Source organism: Heptranchias perlo, chromosome 1 (genome assembly GCF_035084215.1).
Source record: "Heptranchias perlo isolate sHepPer1 chromosome 1, sHepPer1.hap1, whole genome shotgun sequence".
NCBI lineage: Eukaryota > Metazoa > Chordata > Chondrichthyes > Hexanchiformes > Hexanchidae > Heptranchias > Heptranchias perlo.
This window is the reverse complement of record NC_090325.1, coordinates 13,808,085-13,826,966: the sequence shown is the minus strand read 5'-3', so window position 1 is coordinate 13,826,966 and position 18,882 is coordinate 13,808,085. Positions and strand designations below refer to the sequence as shown.

The 18,882-nt window shown below is 42.6% G+C and overlaps 1 protein-coding gene across 4 annotated transcripts in view; it reads right to left on the bottom strand.

Moving 5' to 3' along the window:
- Nucleotides 1-18,644, bottom strand: part of atrn (attractin) — a 370,377-nt gene extending 351,733 nt beyond the window's left edge. For all 4 annotated transcript variants that reach the window (XM_067981305.1, XM_067981340.1, XM_067981351.1 and 1 more), the window contains exon 1: nucleotides 18,322-18,644. In XM_067981305.1, coding sequence (XP_067837406.1) covers nucleotides 18,322-18,611 — 290 coding nt within the window. In that variant the 5' untranslated portion in view covers nucleotides 18,612-18,644. The remainder of the gene's footprint in view (nucleotides 1-18,321) is intronic.
- Between the last annotated feature and the right edge of the window lie 238 nt (nucleotides 18,645-18,882).

The window sequence follows — 18,882 nt, the reverse complement described above, 5'->3', positions numbered from 1 at the left end:
GGAGGAAGCCTCCGAAAGCTTGTGAAATTTAAAATAAATTTGTTGGACTATAACTTGGTGTTGTAAAATTGTTTACAGCTTCACCAAGACTACCTCCACCTCATTCTTACTGCTGCTGAAACCATCAACACTTTTGCTACCTCTATACTCAACTTCTTGAGGGGGAGAAAGAAAGATATAGAGCATAATATAGAATATAGAACTAACAGTTTGGTTTCCTATTCAGATCACCATTTAGTAACCACTGGTGGAAATGCCGATGTGGATGTTGGGTGGGGACAAGACTGGACTTCAGTGTGACATCTTCACTGTCACGCAGCCCACCAACTTCACTGCCAATGTTTAAACATATAGAATGGCTGCTTTGGATAAGTACCTGGGGGAGAGCAGGAAAACAATTTATGGAAGGTACTGCATCTTAATATAACTCACATCAAGTTTTTCTTATATAGCTTAATCATCTTACTTCAAAATTACTCAATTAAAATGATCTGATAATTCTGTTTTTCAAGCACAAAATGCCCACTGTGCTGCTTGATGTTGCTTAATTCAAACTAATGAATACACATTTTAGCATAAAAAATAATACATCAGCAGACAGTAGTATTAACTTGTCTTAAATGAGTCAGAAAATGTTGTGTAACAAATCTCAAATCTACGACTTCAAACACATCTTACTGAAAGATTTCATTTTAAAATCACAAACTGAAGCTCTTAGCACATCCAATTAGTGTTCCATACAAACATACGAGTTAAGAGCAGGAGTCGGCCATTTGGTCCCTCGAGCCTGCTCTGCCATTTGATAAGATCATGGCTGATCTGATTGTGACCTCAACCCTACTTTCCCGCCTACCTACTATAACCTTTGACTCCCTTGTTAATCAGGAATCTATCTAACTCAGCCTTAAAAATATTCAATGACCCTGCCTCCACCGCCCTCTGGGGAAGGGAGTTCCACAGACTCACGACCCTCTGAGAAAAAAATTCTCCTCATCTCCGTCTTAAATGGGAGACCCCTTATTTTTAAAACCATGGCCCCTAGTTCTAGTCGCTCCCACAAGGGGAAACATCCTCTCAGCATCTACCCCTTCTAGTCCCCTCAGGATCTTATGTTTCAATAAGATCACCTCTCATTCTTCTACACTCCAGTGTATACAGGCCCAACTTATCCAACCTTTCCTCATAAGATAACCCCCTCATCCCAGGAATCAGTTGAGTGAACCTTCTCTGAACCGCCTCCAAAGCAATTATGTTCTTTCTTAGACCAAATCTGCACACAGTATTCTAGATGTGGTCTCACCAATGACCTGTACAACTGTAGCAAAACATCTCTACTTTTATATTCCATTCTCCTTGCAATAAATGGCAACATTCCATTTGCCTTCCTAACCATTTGCTGCACCGACATACTAACTTTTTGAGATTCATGTACTAGGACACCCAGATCCCTCTGTACCTGAGTTCTGCAATCTCTCTCCATTTAAATAATATACTGCTTTTCTATTCCTCCTGCTAAAGTGGACAAGTTCACATTTTCCCACATTATACTCCATGTGCCAAATTTTTGCCCACTCACTTAACCTATCGATATCCCTTTGCAGACTCCTTATGCCCTCTTCACAACTTACTTTCCGACCTACCTTTGTGCCATCAGAAAATTTAGCAACCATACATTCGGTCCTTTCATCCAAGCCATTGATATAGAATGTATATCGCTGAGGCCCAAGCACTGATCCCTGTGGTACTCCACTCGTTACATCTTGCCAACCTGAAAATGGCCCATTTATGCCTACTCTCTGTTTCCTGTTAGCTAACCAATCCTTTATCCATGCTAATATGTTGCCCCCTACACCATGAGCTCTTATTTTGTGTAGTAGCCTTTAATGTGGCATCTTGTCAAAAGCCTTCTGGAAATCCAAGTACACCACATCCACATGATCCCCTTTATCCACGTTACTTGTTACTTCCTCAAAGAACTCTAATAAATTAGTCAAACACGATTTCCCTTTCACAAAGCCATGTTGACTCTGCCTGATTGCACTGAGATTTTCTAAGTGCCCTGCTATAACCTCCTTAATAATAGATGCTAGCATTTTCCCTATGACAGATGTTAAGCTAACTGGACTGTAGTTTCCTGCTTTCTGTCTCCCTCCTTTCTTGAATAGAGGAGTTACATTCGCTATTTTCCAATCTGATGGGACCTGGGGGACTTATCAGCTTTTAGTTCTAATATTTTTTCCTGGTCAACTGTGCACGTTTCTGAATACTCTTGCTGCCCACAAGGTTTGCACCAGGCCATTTTTGTGCTTATTTTTCTTCTCTTTCACATTTCCCTGCCAATTTAGAACAAGCTTTCTTGTCCCTTTTAGATGCCCTGTGTTGCTCATCATTGCCCTACCTCAACAGCAATAAGGGAAATCTGTTCATTGGCCTCTGTGGCTTATTAGTTGGCCATTAAGTAGTGTGGATTGATTTAACCACCATCCAAGCAAATGCTTTTTTACTCTTCACATTTTTAAAATGTCAACCAGCACTAATTTTACTAAGTTCCAATATCTGCGCTGCCATTTATAGGAAGCTGGACCCACAGCAAGCACAGAAGGCTCCAGCAAACATAATATTTTAAAAAGTCACAGCATTATAAAGTCACAGCTCCAGTATCTGAGAAATTCCACATTTTGCACGTTCACAGCTTCAATCATATTAATCATCTCGATACAAAAGCCCAAGTCAGATACCTACACAATATAGCACCAAATGGCACAAAAGGCAAAAAAATTGAAGACCACAGCTCATGAAAGCAAGTTTATACAGTAGTCCCACTTCATCTCTGCTCGTAATAGCGAACAATTTTCATTTTGTTGTCTGGTTTCATCTCAGTGGCTCCTCACCCAATGGTAGCCACTCAAAGATATGCGTAAACCTGCTCAAATTTACCATGGTGAAAGATCCGATTGATTGCTTTGGTAGCACTCTCACCTTTAAGTCACAAAGTTGTGGGTTCAAGCCCCACTCCAGAGACGAGCATATAATCTAGGCTGACACTTCAGAGCAGTACTAAGGAAGTGCTGCATTGTTGGAGGTGCCATCTTTTGGATGAGATGTTAAGAGGGCACATGGGGCCTCAGTTTAAATTAATCTCATGGCATTATTCGATGAGCAGAGAAGTTCTCCCAGTATCCTGGCCAACAATTATTCTTCAACCAACATCACAAAAAAACAGTAAGCTGGTCATCTATCTTATTGCTGTTTCTGGGACCTTGCTGTGCTCAAATAGGCTGCCACATTTCCCCACATTACAACAGTAACTACACTTCAAAGGTAATTCATTGGCCGAGAAGTGCTTTGGGATGTCTGGAGGTCCAGAAAGGCCCTATTTTAATGCATGCTCTTCATCACTGTAAAGGAAAACCTCAGCTGAGGAAAAAGGAGAGCATTTCAGAAGTTCTGCTGTAGAAAGTGACGTTCTCAGAACAAATGGGATAAAGGGATGTAGTCCTTACAGAAGGTGGTCTGGTAAGAAGCATAATCAACAAGAGTCAATGGGCTAGTAATCGATGTTTGTGAATAACTCATCGCCAAAGACAACAGTTCAGAAAGGGAAGAGCCAGGAATAGACCACGTAAAGGTGAGGGATGTGTGGAAATTGGAAGCATAATAAATGAAATTCTCCAAATCAGAGCAAAAGTAGGAATCAGAACATACACAGCCATTAAGAAAGAAACTGATTCTGAGGAGTATTTCTGAGTAGTAATTCCTCACCCACGGTGAGGAATCACTAAAGAGACTACACGATAACATCAACAAGTTCCATCCCACCATCAAGCTCACCATGGACTACTCCTCAGAATCAGTTTCTTTCTTGGACACACGAATCTCCATCAAAGACGGGCACCTCAGTACCTCACTCTACCGCAAGCCCACGGACAACCTCACGATGCTCCACTTTTCCAGCTTCCACCCTAACCACGTCAAAGAGGCCATCCCCTATGGACAGGCCCTGCGAATACACAGGGTCTGCTCAGACGAGGAGGAACGCGATGGACACCTACAGACGCTGAAAGACGCCCTAGTAAGAACGGGATATGATGCTCGACTCATCGATCGACAGTTCCGACGGGCCACAGCGGAAAAATCGCGTAGACCTCCTCAGAAGACGAACACGGGACGCAACCAACAGAGTACCCTTCGTCGTCCAGTACTTCCCCGGAGCGGAGAAACTACGCCATGTTCTCCGCAGCCTTCAACATATCATCAATGATGACGAACACCTCGCTATGGCCATCCCCACACCTCCACTACTCACCTTTAAACAGCCACCCAACCTCAAACAAACCATCGTTCGCAGCAAATTACCCAGCTTTCAGGAGAACAGCGTCCACGATACCACAAAACCCTGCCACGGTAACCTCTGCAGGACATGCCAGATCATCGACACAGATACCACCATCACACGAGAGGACACCACCCACCAGGTGCACGGTTCATACTCCTGTGACTCGGCCAACGTTGTCTACCTCATACGTTGCAGGAAAGGATGCCCCAGAGCATGGTACATTGGCGAGACCATGCAGACGCTGCGACAACGGATGAACGGACACCGCGCAACAATCGCCAAACAGGAGGGTTCTCTCCCTGTCGGGGAACACTTCAGCAGTCATGGACATTCAGCCACCGACCTTCGGGTAAGCATACTTCAAGGCGGCCTTCGAGACACACGACAACGCAAAATCGTCGAGCAGAAATTGATAGCCAAGTTCTGCACCCATGAGGACGGCCTCAACCGGGATCTTGGGTTCATGTCACACTACACGTAACCCCACCAGCGAACAAATGTTATCTGTTTTTAATATAACGGGTCATTGACTGTCTTCCTTCTCTCTCTCTCTTTTTTTGGGGGGTTTGTATATTCGGTGGCCTTTTAGGTGACACCTCTCTGTCTGCTCACTGTGATTGCCTTGGCAATGGGCAGTAATCACCAGGCATTGTTCTGTGATTTTCAAATGCGAAGGATTCGAAAATTTCATTTCCACACCACCTGAGGAAGGAGGAAGCCTCCGAAAGCTTGTGGAATTTAAAATAAATTTGTTGGACTATAACTTGGTGTTGTAAAATTGTTTACAATGATCTAAATGAATGGCAGAACAGGCTCAATGGGCTGAATGCCCTACTCTTGTTCCTATGTCAGCAGGTGGTGATGTTGGTATCCAGGTTGGAGCTGAGAGAACAAGTTCATTCAGATAGATTGGAGTGGTTAAGGGGAATATGAAACAGTGTCATGGCAGCAGTTCCAGATACAAAGATCAGTTGATAAGCCATACTGTGGGAATGTTGCATCGTCTGAAGTGCCATCCTTTGCATGAGAAGTTAACTTGATACCCCGTCAGCTTATTCAAATGAACTTAATTACGCTATTTTCACGAGCGAAGTGTCCTCTCAGCCAGCACCACAAAAAAATTAACTCATTGCTGTTGCGAGAAGTTGCTGGTGCAGAATGGAACCCGAGTTTGCCTCATGACTACCAGAACACTTCAAAAAAAAATGTCGACAATGCGTTAAGACACAGTATAAATGTAGGCAATTCTTCTTGCTTTGGACACAAGAATCAACACACCTATTGTGCTTCTTTCAAAACTGGAATCAACCAGTGCACATTTTTTTATAAAATTACAAAGAATAATTCTGTGATCATTTGTTTCTGAATATTTTAGCCTTAAAATTGAATGATATCAGGCAAAAATGACAATGAAATTCCTAAGCAAGACTACTCAAGGAAGCTGAAGTAACTTCAAAGAACATCAGTCTTTCACCCAGGCAGGTTTCAGTGATTAGGTTCCTTCAAGCATGTATATTGAAAAAATACTCCAGGGAAAGGTCACAAATATTGTACTTCAGATTCTTCCCTTAACAAGTGGCAGATACTGAGATTTAAAATGAAATCTTAACATGAAATTTCAGCGTGATCAGGTTTTATTATTGCTGATCGGGTTAGATGAAATATGGAGGGAGGACGCTCGTGTGGAGCACACACCGTGCAAGAGGTCAACACTGGCTTGGACCTGTTGGGCCAAAAGGCCTGTTTCTGTGCTGTACATTCGATGTAATTCTATAACCAATCTGCACAGCAATTCCTCAGTTCCCGCAATAATTCATATTTAAGTACAGTACTCCAACTTCAACAATGACTCAGTTGATTAAGTACAGCACTTCCTACCCCATGAAGAACACCTATAACACCAGTAATGTCACAAGCTTTATTACGTGCACCGGCCCCGATACACTATAGTAGTGTTTCAACTGCAGCCCATCAGCCTAGACCACCTGTTTTACCACTGACAACCAATCTGGCAACCTTGTACAAGAGAATAAAAAGTAGGTGGAAATGTAGCTTTGCCTGATTCATCAGTTAATCAATGACTATTAGTGGCTGGTAAACTACTTATTAATGCGAATATTTTTCATTCTGAAGCCCAGTGCAGCTTTTTTAAGGAAATCTTGTTCACTCTCCGTTAAGAGCAGGTTGATTCCTCCTGGTTGTGACTCAGTTATTGGCTTTCATCTTTTGAGAGCCAGGGAAGCCTTGTTAATATACATGTCAGAAGGACTGCTGATGGGAGCTTTCGGACTGACTGATCCTACTCAGAAAATCAACTGATCTGCTTTTTCTGACACTGTGAGCCTGTGCATCCACTTAAAACTGCCACCTTACTCTGTACCAACAGCGTGGGCCCGAAAAGAGCAAGTAGCCAGCAAGAGAAAGGCTGTTCAGAGGGAATCACACAACTTCTAACAGCAGCTACCTGTGGTCAGCATTGACAGCCTCCTTAGCCAATAGATAATTTTGAAGAATATAAATCCCATTTACAAAAAACAATAAAATATAAAATAGCTCAATTATGACTTAGAGATATGTCAACCAGGAAAAGAGAAAAATTTAAAAGATTCAATTCTCTCATTTTCATATTTATGAAATAGTATTTATTTGAAATGCTTATTCTCAGCATACAAAAAAAATACAAAAATTCTCTGAATTCAATTTTGCATTGCAAAGGTTTATATGTAGCCCACAGTGCTCCATGTCAAACAACTGAAGTGGCCCATGAATCATAGAATGGTTACAGCACAGAAGGAGGCCATTCGGCCAGTCAAGCCCGTGCCGGCTCTCTGCAAGAGCAATCCAGTTTGTCCCACTCCCCCGCCCTTTCCCCGTAGCCCTGCAGATCTTTTCCCTTCGAGTATTTATCCAATTCCCTGTCGAAAGCCACGATTGAATCTGCCTCCACCATCCTTTCAGGCAGTGCATTCCAGATCATAACCACTTGCTGCGTAACAAAGTTTTTCCTCATGTCGCTTTTGGTTCTTTTGCTAATCAGCTTAAATCTGTCCCCTCCGGTTCTCGACCCTTCCATCAATGGAAAGAGTTCCTCTCGATCTACTGTCTAGACCCCTCATGATTTTGTAGACCTCTAGCAAATGTCCTCTCAACCTTCTCCACTCTGAGAACAACCCCAGCTTCTCCAGTCTATCCATGTAACTGAAGTCCCTCACCCCTGGAACCATTCTAGTAAATCTTTTCTGTACCCTCTCTAAGGCCTTCACATCCTTCCTAAAGTGCGGTGCCCAGAACTGGACCCCATACTCCAGTTGTGGCCGAACCAGTGTTTTATAAAGGTCATCAAAACCACCTTGCTTTTGTACACTATGCCTACTTTTTTTAAACTGATTTCTGAACCTGCCCTGCCACCTTGAATGACCTGTGCACATATACCGCCAGGTCTCTCTATTCCTGCACCTCCTTTAGAATTGTACCCTTCAGGTTATTTTGTTTCTCCTCGTTCTTCAAACCAAAATGTATCACTTCATACTTCTCTGCATTAAATTTCATCTGCCATGCGTCCGCCCATTCCACCAGCCTGTCTATGTCCTCTAGAAGTCTACTACTTTCCTCCTCACTGTTCACTACGCTTCCAAGTTTTGTGTCATCTGCAAATTTTGAAATTGTGCCCTGTGCACCCAAGTCCAAGTCATTAATATATATCAAGAAAAGCAGTAGTCCTAGTAGCGACCCGTGGGGAACACCACTGTATACCTTCCTCCAGGCTGAAAAACAACCGTTCATCACTGCTCTGTTTCCTGTCTCTTAGCCAATTTCGTATCCATGCTGCCACTGCCCCTTTTATTCCATGGGCTTCAAATCTGCTGACAAGCCTATTATGCGGCATTTTATCAAACTTCTTTTGGAAGTCCAGAAAGACCACATCAACCGCACTGCCCTCATCAAAAAACTCTATCAAACAAATCCGTGCTCGCTTTCCTCAATTAATCCATTCAGACATTCTCTGACCTTGTAAGAGTACAATGATCCACCTTCAGATAGACTGGAGCAGATGTCAGTCCGCAGTAGCCTAAGTTGGCAGGACATTGGAACAAACTGGCAGCCTGTCCTTGATGTCAAGAAGTCCTGACCACATATCTTTCGATGCTCAGCTTGAAGGCAGTGAGCCCCATTAGTAAATGTCTATGGTATTTACTTTATTAAACCACACTTGTCCAAGTGACTGTCAATTTTGTCCCAGATTATCGTTTCTAAAACCACCACCAAGGTTAAACTGACTGGCCTGTAGTTGCTGGGTTTATCTTTACACCCTTTTTTGAACAAGGGTGTAACATTTGTAATTCTCCAGTCCTCTAGCACCCCCCCCACCCGCCTTATCTAAGGATGATTGGAAGATTATATCAAGTACCTCCACAATTTCCACCCTTTCTTCCCTTGGCAACCAAGGATGCATCCCATCCGGACCTGGTGATTTATCTTTTTTAAGTACAGCCAGGCTATCTAGTACCACCTCTATCAAATTTTAACCCATCCAGTATCTCAACCACCTCCTCTTTTACTGTGACTTTGGCAGCATCTTCTTCCTTGGTAAAGACAGATGCAAAATACTCATTTTGTACCTCGGCCATGCCCTCTGCCTTCATGAGTAGGTCTCCTTTTTGGTCCCTAATCGGCCCAACCCCTCCTCTTACTACCCATTTACTGTTTACATGCTTATAGAAGACTTTTCGATTCCCTTCCATGTTGGTTGCCAGTCTATTCTCATACTCTCTCTTTGCCCTTCTTATTTCCTTTTTCACTTCTCTTCTGAACTGGGGAGAAAAAAAACATTTCAACATCCATGATGAGAAAAAAACAATATTTCACTTAAGCCAAAATACTTTGTGTAATATTCCTAGTTCTCCCACCGGTAACAGACTACTAAACATTAGTGGTTCACTCCAAGTTATAACACTCGGGGAAAATTCTCTCCACACAAAACCCAAGTGCTTAGCTGGGTATTATTTTCCAGAGTTCAACTGGACACAACACAAAGATTTCACACATCTAAAAATGTAATGATAGAAAACGTCACAAGGCACTTAGCCATACAGGCTGACCAAACTGTTAAAGATTTAGGAGAGTCGACCAAAAGCATGGCGAAAGCCAAAAAGTTTCAGGAGCCATTAAAGGCTGAATGCCAGTTCCAGACAGCTGGATTTAGACTGATATCCTAACGAGAACACTGATCACCAAAGAGCAAAGTAGCATACCAAAATTGTATGATGTAACTAGGGAATGAATGTACTTGTTACAATACAAGGATGGTAGTTGAATTATTGCAACACGAATGTTCGGAATTTTTCAAGGCAAGGAAGGTAAGGAAAAGAAAAAAAAATCAATTCCTCCGTTTTAAGAAATGAAAACTTTCCCACAGGCTTTGAAACCCTCAAATAGGGCCTTCCTCCCTCAAAAGCCAAAATTTACAGGAAATAATCCAGATTGGATTCATTGCCAACAGCTGGGGAGTGGCTTCGCACTAGCCTGCAGAATGCAGTCGATCCCAGGAAGCCACAGTACAGGTAGGCAAATCTGCATTTCAAGTCTGCAGTGTGGCTGGCTCCCGAATGACTCCCTGATCAGTTTGAAGTCACTACGCATTGCAGTTTGCATTGAACAATGTAGCTCCCTAAAACTGGATGACACTGAAGAAGCCTAGCAGGAAGACAGACCCTCCTTGAGCTTGCTATAATTTTTTTTTAAACCGTGAAAGAAATGTACTGTCGATCTATTATTTTCTTCTATAAAAAGAGGAAGTATCTGAACAAAAATTACTTCCCCCCCTAGACTTTCCTTTCCTATTTTCTGCCAAATTACCAAGAAAAGCTCACAAATACAATTTTCTTTCCTGTAATACTCTTTTAAAGCCTAATCTTGAGGTTATCCTCCACTCTTTGAAGCTGTAATAGAATATTAATGTGATTTTTGGCAAAAAGGATTTATTTTGAGAAGTGCTGATTAAGGTTAAAAATAGAAGTAATGCAGCTTTCAAGCAATGAAATTGATTGATGGGAGTCGCACTTCAATATGTATCAAATGACAATAAATTCTGTAAATTTAAGGTTCAAAATAAACTGTCCTTGAACCTAACTTTCCCAGGATCATATATAAAGCTATTGTCTTTTTCCTATCCCCCCAGCACATTCTTGTCGGAATCATGGTAACGATCTCGCAGATGAATAAAGCAGTTTCACTCCAGCACATCCAATAGGATGTCAGCCAGACAGGACTATAGGCTACTAGGCTGCAACTGCAATCGATGACCTTTTCTGGCCATTTCACATTCCTCATGCTTGCCCCGTTTGCTCCCTTGGTTTCCATTACAGTAAACGCACAGCCAAATGTTCCCAAACTTTCCACTCATTTTTTTAAAAAAACTTTTCAGTATACACTAGCAGAAAAGAAAGAGGCACAAGAGTGAGAAACTGAAAGCCAAATAAATAAAAAAGTCCAAGATAAGGGAGTAAAAATTATAAACTTCAGAGAACGTGGACCACAAAAAATACTTGTGCACATTGCGTAGACGACTGCTAAATAATTCAGTTAGTCAATTATGAACAATGAAGCATTTATTGTTAGTTTGAGCTTAGCACCACTATTGAATTGTTTCAAAACTACTTTCATAAATTGTGTGCAATTTTTTGAACTTCATTTTCTTACGGCAGCAAAGGAGAAGTGAAACCTCATTTAACATTTGTTTGTATTTTGTAACTAATCTCAGCTGGTCAACAAACCATTCTTTATGACTTACTAATCAGTCATTCCTGAACACATAAGGTGCTCAGTAACATTTCTCACTGCTGGAAACAAATTGTAATTTCATCTGGATTGAAATATATGGTGAGAAGACAGGCACATGCAGCTAATGTATTAAAAAGAGATGAGCATGATGGTCAAAACCATCGTTTACTGTTCCTAAAAATTCTGAGCACCTAGGTTAACTTAGAAAATGCTGCAACGCAACCAATTGTTTTGAATGTGCAACAGAGTTTAATTTTAGAAGTTTGCGCACACTTTGAACAGGACTTTCTTTTGTTTCCTAGTCACATTTACATATGTTATCATTGACCGATGAATGCCGTTAACTCCTATTAATTCAAAGTCGTTTATTTTGCACTAAAAAATCCAATTATTCCAGCAGTTTAAATTAAGCAATGTCAATAACATGGCAAAACGGGCAGTTAGTGATCAAAAATATTTGAATGAGCAGATAATTCAAATTGAGCAAATTGCAACTAGATCCGAATACAGGTTCAACTCTCCTTTTCACACCTTCCCAGATAAAAGACGACGATGATAGTAGACTTACCGGTTAAGCACCAAACTGATCAAGACCTTCGATCCAGACCTTCAAAGCATCCTACGTGCTCTCATCCCACGTACTCCCCAAGTGGGAGACTTCGACTGCCTCCCAAAGATACACAAAGCCAACACACCCGGATGTCCTATCGTATCAGGCAACGGAACCCTGTGAGAACCTCTCTGGATACGTCGAGAGCATCCTGAAACCCATCGTACAGGGAACCCCCAGCTTCTGTCGCAACACTACAGACTTCCTACAAAAACTCAGCACCCACGGACCAGTTGAACCAGGAACACTTCTCACCACGATGGACGTCTCAGCACTCCACACCAGTATCCCCCACGATGACGGCATCGCTGCAACAGCATCAATACTCAACACCAACAACAGCCAATCTCCAGACGCCATCCTACAACTCATCCGCTTCATCCTGGATCACAATGTCTTCACCTTCGATAACCAGTTCTTTACCCAAACACACGGAACAGCCATGGGGACCAAATTCGCACCCCAATACGCCAACATTTTCATGCTCAAGTTCGAGCACGACTTCTTCACTGCACAGGACCTCCAACCAACACTATACACCAGATATATCGATGACATTTTCTTTCTATGGACCCACGGCGAAGAATCACTAAAGAGACTACACGATAACATCAACAAGTTCCATCCCACCATCAAACTCACCATGGACTACTCCTCAGAATCGGTTTCATTCTTGGACACACGAATCTCCATCAAAGACAGGCACCTCAGCACCTCACTCTACCGCAAGCCCACGGACAACCTCACGATGCTCCACTTTTCCAGCTTCTACCCTAACCACGTCAAAGAGGCCATCCCCTATGGACAGGCCCTGCGAATACACAGGATCTGCTCAGATGAGGAGGAACGCGATGGACACCTACAGACGCTGAAAGACGCTCTCGTAAGAACGGGATATGACGCTCGACTCGTCGATCGACAGTTCCGACGGGCCACAGCTAAGAATCGCATAGACCTCCTCAGAAGACAAACACGGGACGCAACCAACAGAGTACCCTTCGTCGTCCAGTACTTCCCCGGAGCGGAGAAACTACGCCATGTTCTCCGCAGCCTTCAACATGTCATTGATGACGACGAACACCTCGCTGAGGCCATCCCCACGCCTCCACTACTCGCCTTCAAACAGCCACCCAACCTCAAACAGACCATCGTTCGCAGCAAATTACCCAGCTTTCAGGAGAACAGCGTCCATGACAACACACAACCCTGCCACGGCAACCTCTGCAAGACATGCCAGATCATCGACACAGATACCACCATCACACGAGAGGACATCACCCACCAGGTACATGGTTCATACTCCTGTGACTCGGCCAACGTTGTCTACCTCATACGTTGCAGGAAAGGATGCCCCAGAGCATGGTACATCGGCGAGACCATGCAGACACTGCGACAACGGATGAACGGACACCGCGCAACAATCGCCAGACAGGAGGGCTCCCTCCCAGTCGGGGAACACTTCAGCAGTCAAGGACATTCAGCCACCGATCTTCGGGTAAACGTTCTCCAAGGCGGCCTTCGAGACACACGGCAACGCAAAATCGTCGAGCAGAAATTGATAGCCAAGTTCCGCACCCATGAGGACGGCCTCAACCGGGATCTTGGGTCCATGTCACGCTACACGTAACCCCACCAGTGGAAAAAAAAAATCTGTTTTTAATACAACTGGACATTCTCTCTCTGCCTTTCGGGTCTCTTTCTCTCTCTGGCTTTGTCGTCTGACCCACTGTGTATTCAGTATACTGGGATGTAATGTTTTCCATGGCTCACCTGTCTGAACACCAACGACACCTTTGATTGCTGTGATCGTCTCCCAGGCTAACATATGCTATGAGATTTTAGAACCCTTCACTCACTCACCTGACGAAGGAGGTAAGCTCCGAAAGCTTGTGATTTTCAAATAAAACTGTTGGACTATAACCTGGTGTTGTAAGATTCCTTACACTTCCATCAAACGCAACTTTGAAGAAAACAAGTGAAAATTTTTCACTGGGTTGCTAACTGGTAGAGACAACATGATGTATTTACACATCTGCGGTGTAAAACTCAGTCACACTGTTAATATAGGGCAGGTCTGATTCAATTATAAGACCATGCTATACTGGTATCATTACACTATTTATGCCAGTTGATGGGCACAGTAATGAGTTGTTCAAAAGTGACAAATCCTATTTCATTGCTAACACATTCTAAATCTAAAATCAGTGCTGTCACATATGTTTTGGTATAAGCAGACTACATAGAATATCACATATATTGCCTTGTGTGATTTTTCAAAGTTCATCACCTTAAACTGCTCCGACTACCACCAGTGACAACTCCGTAACAACTAGCATTTATAATACACAATACACAAAGGGTAGCAGAAATCTGGAATTCTCTGCCCCAAAAGGCAGTGGATGCTGGGACAATTGGAGCTTTCAAGACTGAGATCGATAGATTTTTGTTATGCAAGGATATGAAGGGATGTGGAGCTAAGGCGGGTAAATGGAGTTAATGTACAGATTAGCCATGATCTAATTGAATGGCGCAGCAGACTCGAAGGACTGAACAGCCTACTCCTGTTCCTACAGTAGAGCCAAGCCTGCCCCATAGTAACAGTGCCAGGGGTTTCATATCATCACTATTAAATAAAGCATATTATTCTACAGCAGTCAGCGTTACGTGGTGTTATACAGTTTGAAAAGCTTCCCAGACAACCCATGTTTAGAAAGACAAGCTATATAATTTCACTGTGAAGCATTTCTCACAATTTAAATGGAGTAAGCCCAAAAAATTTACACTCCTTCACTATATTTTAGTGATATCCTAGTAACAGCACTGTAACAAGAACTACAGCATAAAGGAAAATTGATCTCAGAAGATAGTCCCCACCAAATTTTTTGCTTAACTGAAGTGTAGCCCTGAATTTTGCATAACCCAGCATGGCTCAACAGTATTTATGGAGTTTAGAAAACTAAAAATAAGAGATCAACCACATATTTCCAGCTGTGAATGCCTTGACTTAATATGTCTGTAGTGCATGAACTATCAAAGATGTTGATGTTGCTGGTGCAATGTTTGACCAAAATATCCAAATTTTCATGAACTGTCCCAACTTTTCTTATGTTCTTTTAGCAGTTCTGAACAAAGCAATGGCTAAAAGAAACAGCAGGATTAAAAAATCTCAATTCTGATTTTCTTACTGATTTTTTTTTCTTTAAATACAACCCTTGCCTCCCCAATGAAATTCTAATTCCATCCAGACCAATAGCAGATGGCACAACTGGGAAATAGAAGGGGAGGAGAAGATGGCACCAAAGCCCAAAACCTGAAGAATCCAAAGTTCAAAGAATTGCAGCAAGCCAATCAAAGATGTTCTTAAAAACAATGACGTGATTTAAAGAACAACAGAGAAATGGGAGTTAACTTGTTCTAACAACAGATATCCTTAATTTAACATTGTACTTTGTACAATAGTTCTTTGATACAGGTTCCAGAAATCTATTGGAAGATTTTAATTGATAATACAAGGGTCACCTTTGTGATTTACTTTATACAACAGAGTTGAGCAGTTGGCCAAACAGTTGTTTTGAAAATAAAAATTCATAAGTTAGGATAATTAAATAGAAAAGCTATGAATTCTAAAGGATTTAAAAATTATTTTCACAAATTTTGAACAAAACTTTTTTCTTTCAAATCTTTTACCAGAACAACATTTCTCTACTGTAGGAAAGGGAAGGAAAAAACCTGCATTTATATTGCACTTTTCATGACCTCAGGATGTCCCAAAGAGACTCACAGCCAATTAGGTACGTTTTAAGTATAGTCACTGTTGTAATGAAGGGAAACGCAGCAGTTTTCACACAGCAAGCTCCAACAAACAGCAATGAGATACATGACCTGATACTCTCGCTTTTTTTTAAAATGAAATGATGTTCGTTGAGGGATAAATATTGACCATGACAATTCCCCTGCTCTTCTTCAAATAGCGTCATGGGGATCTTTTACATCCATCTGAGAAGGCAGATAGGGCCTCGGCTTAACGTCTCATCTGAAAGATGGCACCTCCGACAGTGCAGCACTCCCTCAGTACTGCACTGCGCAGATTATGTGCTCAAGTCTCTGGAATGGGGTTTGAACCCATGAGGTTACTCAAAGGTGAGAGTGCCACAGCCACTAAGCCAAGACTGATATCCAAGAAAGCACAAGTTTCTCATATTACACAAGTGCCAAAATACAAAGCTTTCATTTAGAACCTTGAATGGAAACTCTACAATAAAAGACAGGTGCAGCACTCAGCATTTCCGGGTTTCCAAACTTGCACTAAGTATATAGCACCCATTTCACAAGGAGAATGAGATACTCTCAATACTCCTGTTCAGCGAATACAACATCCAAATACAACTTTATTGGAAAACAAAGCATCTTCATGTGCCCTGGAATGAGGGAAATTTATAAAGCAAGATGGCATACCTACAGCAAACTTAAACATATACATACTTCACTGAGTAAATCTCAATTCACTTTTGTCCAAGACTCTTGGAATAATTAAAGGAGAAAAGGGGCAATAATCCTGTGACAATAAACTTCAAATTCTAACAATAAAAAGGTACATCTTCAATGATTGAGATAATTTGCACAGATTTCAACTGTACAACAAATGATATTATAAATATAAATACAAAATTTCTTTGCTTTTAATACCAAATACTGTCTTAAATTGAACTGACAGACTACGATGACTACACTTGCATCAGAAAAGAATTATTTATGCCTTCCAATAAGAAAACACAATTCTACAACTCAATTTCACATTATAAAAAGCACTCTTACAGAAAGCTGCAAACATGTCAACTATCAACGAAACAAACACACCCAGGCAAGTAAAGTGATGAAAACAAATGGAGCAGATTATCTTGATCCAACCCAAGGGTAGATCCCATCTCCAAACGTCAATCTCCAGATTAGAAATTCTATAAATGTTTTAGTACTGTTTAAATAGTGTATTATCAGAGCTAACAAGATTAATTAAGAGTAAGATTTATGCATCAAGAAGAGGAAGATCACAAACTCATTTCAACATAGGAGGGCTGGGCTCATTTTTGAAGAAATCAGATATACTTTAAGTGACCTGTTACTAATGTATGAATGCATACCTACATGCATAACAGCTTTGTGGAACATAGGAACAGGAATAGGCCATTCAGCCTCAAACCTGTTCTACAATTCAATTAGATCATAGGTGATCCTATGTTCTTATCTGTAAGTCAACTCCATTTACTCGCCTTTGTTCCATATCCCTTGATACCCATACATAACAAAAAGACCTAACAAAAATATATCAATCTCAGTCTTAAAAAATTTCAATTAACCCAGCATCAACAGGTTTTTGGGGGAGAAAATTCCAGATTTTCACTACCCTTTGTGTGAAAAAGTGTTCCTGATTTCACACCTAAATGTTCTCGCTCTAATTTTAAGATTATGCCCTCTTGTTCTGGATTTCCCTATCAGAGGAAATAGTTTATCTGTATCTACCCTGTTGAATCCTTTTAACATTGGTTGTAAAGCACTTTGGGATGTTCCAAGGTTGTGGACAGCGCTATATAAATCCAAGTCTCTTCTTTTTATTTTGAACATCTCAGTTAGATCACCCCTCAACCGTCTAAACTCAAGTGAATACAGCCCAATTTTATGCAACCTATCCTCATAATTTAATCCTCCAAGCCCCGGTACCATTCCAATGAATCTGCACTGTACCCGCTCCAAGGCCAATATATTCTTTCTGAGGTGCAGTGCCCAAAACAGAACCTAATACTCCAGATGGGGTCTGACCAAGGCTCTGTACAACTGAATCATCACTTCCTCACTTTTAAATTCCATGCATGTACACCTGCATGTACAACAGTTTCATAAAACGTCAATGTACTTTCTTATGTACACAATTAACAAAAAAGTGACAATCTCTCTCCAAATGAGTGGTACTTCACAGGTGTCAATAAGATAGCACGTCTGACAGCAACATCAGAAGCTGGCCCAGTGATTTAATCTGATCGACAAAGGTAGAATTAGGGAGTGATTTTTTTTTAAACTGCATTTTCAGTTTTCTTTTCCCCCAAAACGATCACAAATCAGCAGCCTGGACAATAATTCACCCTCACACTATGAATGTGGAACTCACTACCACAAGTAATGGTTGAAGCTAACAGCATAGATGCATTTAAGGGGAAACGAGATAAGTACATGAGACAGAAAGGAATACAAGGATATGCAGATAGGGTGAGATGAAGTGGGGGGGGGGGGGGGGGAGAGGAGGCTGGTATGGAGCATAAACACCGGCACAGACCAGTTGGGCCGAATGGCCTGTTTCTGTGTTATACATTCCATGTAATCGCGGGATAGACGGGTGTACACTGACGGAGAGGCTGCTGCAGTGCCACAAACATCGAGTGGGGCCTCCTGGCACAGTGTGGTGACTACCAGCGCTCCCGCGCCCCCCTCGGGGGAGGAGGGTGTAATTGAGGGCCGATGTGATGTGACCCCCCCCCGCCCCCCGCCCCCCGCGACCCCCCGCTCCCTCTCTCCCCAGTTTTTGGTGGGGGAAGGGGTTACTCACTTGAACCTGCCGCCGCAGTGCTGACACAGCTCCCCGACCCAGCCGGCTTGGCACACGCACTGTCCGCTCGGTGCGCTGCAGTTGCCGTGGACGCACAGCTTCTCGCAATCCTTGCCCTCGGCGCCCGGCCAGCCGCACAGCGACAGCGACAACGCCAGCATGAGGACGGACAGCGGCCAGCCCGACTTCAGGAAACTTCCAGAAGCCGCGGCCGTTACCACTCGGCCCTGCGGCCCAGGTCCGACCCGGGACCGAGTCCGCCGCAACCCCTCTCGCTCCTCCGCCGCCATATTCTTAACTTTCCGTCCGATCCCCAGATTGAAGCCGGGAGAAGGGGTGGGGGGGGGGAAACACACACACACTACACTCCTCTCTACGCCTGCGCGCTTTCTCGGTCCACTGAGCATGCGCGCTACCCGCGCCCGCTTCTCACGGTGCGGATTGCTGTTTCTCTTCAGTGCGCATGTGTGAAAGTCCAATGGAATACTTTTGGGGGAGAAGTTGTTCCTCAAGGTGGGCAGTGCTGGAAGGGAAATTCCATGCATGTACAACAGTTTCATA